Source organism: Microtus ochrogaster, chromosome 15 (assembly GCF_000317375.1).
Source record: "Microtus ochrogaster isolate Prairie Vole_2 chromosome 15, MicOch1.0, whole genome shotgun sequence".
NCBI lineage: Eukaryota > Metazoa > Chordata > Mammalia > Rodentia > Cricetidae > Microtus > Microtus ochrogaster.
Window position 1 is genome coordinate 15,784,847 of NC_022017.1, and position 7,937 is coordinate 15,792,783.

Genomic DNA, 7,937 nt, shown 5'->3' on the forward strand with positions numbered 1-7,937 from the left:
CTCCTCAAAAGACGTAGGTGATCTCAGGAGCCTTGACACCTGTGTTTCACATTTTTCTTAAGGATAACAGACCAGTGGGGCTGGAGGATGGCTCAGCCATTAAAGGTTAGGCTCACAACCATGAAGTATAAGGATAGCAGCCCAAGAAAAACATCCACACAAGCCACGACTGAACTGCCCCTGGGATGAGCAGACCATCCCTCCTTCTTCCCCACTGCTAATCTTACCCTCCTAGGACAGGAAACCAAGCCCTGAGAACCCTTCCCCTGAAAGCCAGCTTCAGCTTTTACTAAAACCCTTAGTACAGTTTCAGAGCTCCAGATGCCAAGACCCTTGCCCCGAAACAGAAAGACAGCTATCAGTCCTCAGAAGGGTCCTTCTGGTCTAAAAGGGAGCAGAGACTGGGAGAAAAGGAAGTTTTATGCAGGGCAGCAAAGCAGACAGTTTCTACCTGTGACTTGGAAGGTGCAAGGAAGAAGTTAGGCAGTGGGCTTCACACCTCAAGAAACTATTTCAACTTCAACCCTCTCCTGTGTACACCCCTAATTTCTGGATCACTGATAAATTATCAAGCAAATCATCTCAATACGAAATGGGGAGGGGTGGCATTAGCAAATTGTGAAATCAAAGCCTCTCTCTACGCCCTTCAACTGACTCATTCGAGAAACAGCTTTCTCTAGTCCCTCCCCCAAAGGAAAGACACACCCTCGAGCCTGCCTTATATGTTCTCCTTTTACTTAGTCACAAAACTGGTCAGAGAAAACATGTCATCCTCAGCTGGGAGCATTGCTGAAGTGCTTCAATTTCCAGGGTTGCATTAAAAGTTGCATACACAGTCTGGTGGAGAGGTGGCCCAGGAATTAACCCAAGCTCACAGTTCTGGTGAGCAAGAGGAGGCTTCTGTCTTTCCCTGTTCATAGCAGAAATGATTTTAAAACATCTCTTTAATCTCATTTATAAATGGCAGGTGGGGGGAGACTTGTAAAGATCCACACTCACCTACTTCTCCTGAAAACATTTTTATCCTTGGGATGAGAATCATGGCCCGAGCCCCAGTTACCAGTCACCCTTTCCTCGTTCTTTCACATAAATAATCTTTCCAAAATGTCTACTTGTAGAAGTAAGATGTAGAATTTCACGGAAAACTACAGAGTAACAGATAGAGCTATGCACACCCCCGTTAGCCAGGAAGACACAGAGATCAAGAAGGGAATGAGGAAAGAGATATATCTATCCAACCAATAAAATAAAACAACCTCCCCTCCCCTTCCCAAAAAGCATTGTGCAACCCATGATTGGAGGGAAAAAAGAACATAGAGATTATGTTTGTAATTACCCATCTAGGTTCTATGTCCATCTCTTCCAGGCGGAAAAGCAGCTGATTGAAGTTTTGTGGCAGTCTGACTGGGAGGGCTGTATTTGAAGCTCTGGGCACGTAGAGATGGAATGAGAAGGAAGCTGATCTGGAAGAAACACCGAGGGGGGAGGGAAGAGGAGAGAAAGGGAGAGAGAGCAAGAGAGAGGGAGAGAAGAGAGAGAGAGAGAGAGAGAGAGAGAGAGAGAGAGAGAGATCGCCAGCTACGCCTTCCTCTCAGCTCCAGGAGGCCCCGGCCAGCGCTCATTCCCGAACTGTGGAACAGGAGTCCGGGGAGGCCAGGCAGCCCTGCGCTCGGCCCTGGCCTGGCCCGTCCCTGGAGGACAGAGGCCCCTTGGCCCAGGCCCCACTCCTGGCGGGCTACAGAGCTCAGGGAGCGCACAGAGTGGGGAGCTGTCCAGTTCAGCACCACGGCGACGCAGTAGGTGGGCGCTCCTGCTCTGAGAGCTGTCCAGTCCAGCACCGCGGAGATGCTGTAGGTGAGAGCGCCCGGTCGCGGGGAGCTGTCCAGTTCAGCACCACGGCGATGCAGTAGGTGGGAGCGCCCGGCCGGGGAGAGCTGTCCGTTTCAGCAGCTCGGCGATGCTGTAGCTAGGAGCGCCTGGCCCGGGGCTGCGCGGCGGCGAGCGGGGGAGGCGGGCGGGCCTGCCTGCTGCAAGACGCCGGCTCGCGCGCCCCATCGCTCGCTCACTCGCTGGCTTCCAAGGAGCTTTGCGGATCGGGGGAGGGAACCCCGCCTCGATTCTCCGGGAGAAACCCCCTCCCTCCCCCACTTCGCCGACACTACCCCCGCCGCCAACAACAATAACCGCGGCTGCTCGTCCTGCCGCCGCCGCCGCGCCCGCCAGCCCTGCTGCCGCCACCGCCGCCGCCGCCGCTGCCGCCGGGGCACAACCATGGGAGGCGAGACCCCTGCACCGGTGCAGCTGAGCTCGAGGGCTTGCAGAAGACTGGGCAGTCTCCTCTGAAACGGAGGCACCCCGAGAACCCCCTCCCTTCCCAAGGAAGAGAACTGGCGAAGCCACGGATTTTCATGGCGCAGGCCGCAGAGCCGCGAACGAAGACCGAAGGTTGCTTCCCGGCTCTCCCAGTCTCTAACTGTCTAGGTCCGGACCATGAGAGATGGTGTTGAGAATTCGACTGTTTCCTGGCGCGCTGTGGAAGCCATCTCCAAATTAGTGATCACATATGGAAACTGGAGACCAGAATTTTAGGAAAAGAGATTAAGGCATCTCACTTGGGGGGGTGGGGGGTGTCTTTTTATTTATTTTCCTTTTTTTAAAAAAAACGCTGCAACTGGAACAGTTTTTTGATCTCAAAAGGCAAGCCTCTCTTCCCGTGTGATCTTTATAATTTACACACTTTTCCGTGAGCTTTCTTATCTCCCTTTTTTTATATCTCTCCATATTCTCTATTCACACATATATCCATTATATTAGTAGTGGAATTACCATTCGCACCCTCACACACACGCTCCTGAGAACCAGAAGTCGGTTGGGTGTTTATATAATGAAGAATTATGGGGCTGTTTGATCGAGGTGTTCAAATGCTTTTAACCACCGTTGGTGCTTTCGCTGCCTTCAGCTTGATGACCATCGCTGTGGGAACCGACTATTGGCTGTACTCCAGAGGGGTTTGCAAAACCAAAAGTGTCAGTGAGAATGAAACCAGCAAAAAGAACGAGGAAGTTATGACCCATTCCGGATTATGGAGAACCTGCTGCCTCGAAGGTATTTGATTTCTTACCTCCTCCCCCTTTCCGCGCCGCCCCTCCCCTCCGCACTCCCCCTCCCCACCCGACTCCAAATAAGTCCCCTCCACGTTCCACCATTTTCCCACTTCACTCCCTCCGCCGCTGCCGCTGCAGATCAAGGTTGGCTGGGTTAGTTTCAGAGGAAAGAAAATCAATAAGTAAAACCCACACTCTCTACTCTTTGGCTCCCCCCCCCCCATCCTCCCAAACCTCCTCGTTGGAATGATCTATGCTACGGTGAAAACAAGAGATTGTCTGTAGAGTCAGATGTGCTCTGGCTGCTTTGGAGTCATTAAGGTTTGCCTTTGAGTCTAGCTTTGCCACCTATGAGGAGGGAAAACAATTCCTTCCCTGCGAGCCGCTAGGCTTTTTGCGATTAAGAATTTGGGAAAGGCTCTTCCTCTTCCCCTCACTCCTCAAAAGTTACAGACCCATCACCAACTGCAAATCTTTTTTTTTTTTTGAAAAGAAATTAAGTTGTTTCTAAGAATCCTGATTTGGTAGGTTCTAATTATTCCAGGAGCTCGAGCTGAGTTCAAGAGCATTTCGTAATGTCTATGAGTCCCACGTATCATTCGAGGTGGCTGGCTCTGGGTGTGTGTGTGTTTAACATTTACGAAGTCTATAAATGCATGTGTCTCTCCCAGGAAACAAGCCCAAGTTCTAATAAACAGCGGTCACTTGCGGGTTAGGCTGAGCGCCGATTTGCTTCCACACAGAGTGACATGTCTGTCATCCGAAAGCAAGTCGAGTCAGCATTGTGCAGGCAGGAGGCGAGGGCATGGAGAGGTTGAGAGGGAATGGGAAAGCGTGGGGTGGGGGTGCCAGCTGTTGGCCTTGATCTTGCAGAGTCATTGGGGCATGTGTGCTGCATGTGCCATGGACCAAGGGGCTCCCATGGTGTAAAGGCTGGGAGTCTAGGGCATGAGGGAGGAGGCATGTGCTTCTGGGACACATTAATAAACACAAGAGGAGGGAGGGAAACTCTGCAGGTCATACAAGCTGAATTTAGCCACAGACTTTAATATGAAGGAGTGCATTTGCATAGCTATATCTGTCTGCGTGCACAAGCCACCTATAGGAAGACAAGCAGAGAGACACATATGCCCCTGTGTGGAAGGAGGCTCGCGTGTGTGTTCCACTGATGTGGATCAAGACTGGAGGCCTTTGGAGGCAGCATCGGGAAGTGAGCACTGCAGGGTTGTTTGTTAAGCTCAATGTGGGATGGTGCTGCAGGGAGTTGGGGCCAGCAAATGGGGGAGAGGGTAAAACTAACGCGGTCCTGGGGACCTAACCCATACTGAGCCAAACACCAGCCTGGGAATGAGCTCACATCACATGCCCCCTCCCAGTGTTCTTGGTGCAAACGGTTGAGTGATGGCTGAACATGTTTTGAATAGCTAAGTGACTTCATTGAGCGATGGTCTGTTTGACGCATACTGCATTTGGTACCCTTTCTCAGTCCAAGCCCTGCCTTTAACATTCTGCAGAGACGCTCTCTGCCGAGCACTCCATGCTCGTCCCCAGCCAGAGAGTCAATATCAGGAAATTAATAGGGACCGTTTTACACACACACATTCCGCCTCTCTTAAAAAATGAAAAGCCTTTCACAGCGCCAGTCATTTGCAGTGGAAAGGCAGCTTTCATGTAATTAAACATTTATGGCAAGCTTTGATGCCGAAAGAGAAAGAGAGCGAAGTGAATGAGGACTGCTTTGGGGACACGATCCTGGCAGTTGTTTGCATTCCTTGGATTTTGGTTAGAGGGATAAGAGATCTGCAGCCAAGAAAAATGAGAGAACAATCTGTGTCTTTATTTTAGGGCAAATGTAATCAGATATTGGTGACTTGGTATAAATATACTTTTTTAATCAGGGGTTTATTGACGGATCCTTAATACTATGATCTGTTAAACATCTTATAATTTGCAGTAGACATGCAGACTTGCGGCGGCTTTGGGTCACTTGTGCATCAGAAAGCTTAAGTATTTTCATTAGAAGCCCATCTGTTCGGTGTCCACAGCTCTGCACCCCTCTTTAGCTTTCTCTCCCAACTGCATTCTCTTCCTCCTCAATTGACTATAAAGGGTTAGAATTGCAACACTCCCCTAGAGTTGTGTGATGCGCACAGGAACTGTGGGTTTGGCACTGTCCCCAGCGGCCTCCCTGGGTGCCCAGACCAGGCACTTGCCTCCAGGCGGTGATGGGAGGGCTGGGTTAATAGAACCTTTTCCCACGTGGAGTCAAGACACACGTCTTTGGAAGAGCTAGGGAGTTTTGGGGCCTTGTCTGGCCTAGCTTTCTCTTTCTGGAGTTTTTTTCCTAGCACTTCGCAGGCCTGGAACTACCTCAGGAAGCCAGAGCTTGGCCACTCAGGAAGTGGATGGAGGTACTGATTTTCAAACTGCATGTATTTTCAAAAACTGAGGTTCTCAGGTTTCTGTGAATTGGCGTGTATGGCTCTTTGGTATTGACAAGTTTGTGCCTCTGAGTGGTCAGAACCAACTCAGCTTCGATGAGGAGTGGGCCGTCAGTACTTCTGCTTCTTCAAATCAGGACCCGGGGTGGGAAAGTAGACTCTTCAAAAAGGTTTCCCCATCCCATCTTGAACTGTGCTGTGTGCCCACACCGGAGACCTGGCAAACAGGTTTTCAGTTCCTCCCCGAGAGGCTGCCGATAACCGCAGCTGCAAAGCGGGCCTGGTCTCCTCTTATCTCTTTTGCTTTCTACTTTCCATTAGGAGTTTTGTATGTGGTCTCCTGGGCTGGTTATTTTCTTTTACCTCTTCATGAAAAGAATTGGGAAATAGTTCCTTGCCTCTGCGGCTGCTTTTGAAATTAATGAGTCTGCGGAGGGATAAGAAGGGACATGGCCACCTGTTAGGGCACACTCTGGGGAAGGAGGGAGATCAAGGAAACACCTCAGGCCTTATTTTCCCCTCAGCAGATAACTGAAAACTCTCTCTGTGGGAATTTGAACTCTCTGGCAGGTGGGTGTCCTTACGGGGATTCAAGCCTGTGGTGGAAAGAGAGCGGGCTGTGTGTGATATTGGCATATACAGAGTGCTGGGTGCAAGCCTTCAAATTGATCAGAAAGCTTTCTTAGGAGTCCTGGAGTGGGGAACTGAACTGACTCTTTCAGGGGAAAAAAACTTAGTCGAATCTGCAAAAGGTCATAAGAATGGTTTACTCCAAGTACAGCATCTCTGGACCACAGTGGTTTCCCTCTTGGAGAGTCAGCCTTAGCTGTAACCCCAGAGGAAGCATCATCTCCAGGGACAAGAGACTCACCATGTTGGTCCTCTCTAGCTCCTGCCTCCCTTCTGTCCCCAATCCAGTCTCCCCCAGAGGACTTCCATCCCTGCAAAGGAGGAGCCAGGAGCTGGTGCAGAAACCACCCCCATCCCAGTCCCTCTTTTCTTGCCCCTTACGTCACTGTAAGGAAGAACAAAATTATTGCCCTCTGTCCAAATTGGTGCCTTCCCCCTGCCGAACCTCCCAGCTCCTGTAGCATCAGTAGTGCCCCCATCTGCTTGTGCATGGCACCTCTGCTGTCTCTTTAGCACCTTCACTCTCTCGGAATGACTAGCACCTCCACTGTCCCTAACTGTCTTTTCTAAGTTCAGAACTGCATAGTCCTCGGCTGGCCTTAAAGGTGGCAAAATGTTCCAGGCCTCTCAGCATGCACTCCTGTTTCTACAGAGGGAAAGAATAGAGCTTTTGGTCTAAGGGAGGCCGCCTGCCTTTCCGGACACTCTTGCCTTTAACTGAGCCTTCTTGGTGCCTGTGTATTGCTCCCTATTAATGTATTATTTTGGGGATAACCTGACTTTCTCTAGCTCCCAGAGTCCAGGAACTTTGCCCCCAGTGGGTGCATAAGAATCTTTATCAGCATCTTGATTCAGAGATTCCTAATATGATTAAAATGAATGCAAGCATTATTAGAATGGAGAGAGTGCAAGAGAGATCAGAATGATTTGGTTTTTCTTCCTGGAATTCTTTTTAAAAAAATAATAATGAGTCATGAGTCTATTATAAAATAAAAGAAGCCAAAGGACTCTGTTACGGGGCTGTGCAGTTTCTAATTGGCCAAAGTGAGGGCCAAGGGAAGTCAAGGGAAGGGGGAGATAGCCCACACAATGTCTACAGGAAAGGGAAAGGGAGCAGCAGGCTTTCTTCCATTTCCATGATCGCAATCCAAGTGTCTCTTGGCAATTTCAAGAGCAAGGACCTCTGGGCAGACCATGGGCATGACAATATACCATCCCTACCCAGCACCTTCAGAGTCTTCTGTTCTTTGGGGAAAACTCCCATGTAGTTCATCTAAAGGCCCTGCAACAACACCGCCGCACCAAAGGCCTTGCTAGAGAGGAGCCTCAGTGGTTTAGCATCCTTAGCACTAGCCAAGCCTGACTCTGCTGGCTGCACCTCACAGCTCCCTGCCCCCATGCTCTCTGACTTGCTTCTGCTTCCCAGGTGAGTGGGAGAAGGGGACCACGTACCAGGGTCACATGGCAGAAAGTGGCTGAGCCAGAACTTGCATTCAGGCCCCTGTGACCCATAGGGCTCTCCTCTTTTTTTATGCTTCATACACTTGTGAGACCCACGTAAAGCTCTGGGCCTGCACTTTGGCTATGGTGCATGGTCACTGCCTGTAACACGCTCTATTTTATCTGCATCAGATGGAGACTCGTTGAGCCAGCATGAGTAGACAGGAGGCCTGAGGTCTGACAATTTGACTCTCTGCCAATGTGCTTACCCTGCCCCTTTCAGGAGGACATAACTGTAATCCATCCCCTCTTTCTTTTTTTT

The 7,937-nt window shown here is 50.2% G+C and overlaps 1 protein-coding gene across 2 annotated transcripts in view; it reads left to right on the forward strand.

Annotated features, from left to right (window-relative positions):
- The first annotated feature begins 1,321 nt into the window (after nucleotides 1–1,321).
- Nucleotides 1,322–7,937, forward strand: part of Cacng2 (calcium voltage-gated channel auxiliary subunit gamma 2) — a 128,343-nt gene continuing 121,727 nt past the window's right edge. The window contains exons 1-2 of one of the 2 annotated variants that reach the window (XM_026782495.1): nucleotides 1,325–2,697; nucleotides 2,960–3,105. In XM_026782495.1, coding sequence (XP_026638296.1) covers nucleotides 2,964–3,105 — 142 coding nt within the window. In that variant the 5' untranslated portion in view covers nucleotides 1,325–2,697; nucleotides 2,960–2,963. Of the gene's footprint in view, nucleotides 3,106–7,937 lie in introns of both variants that reach the window. The other variant, XM_005354256.3, reaches the window with a different exon arrangement.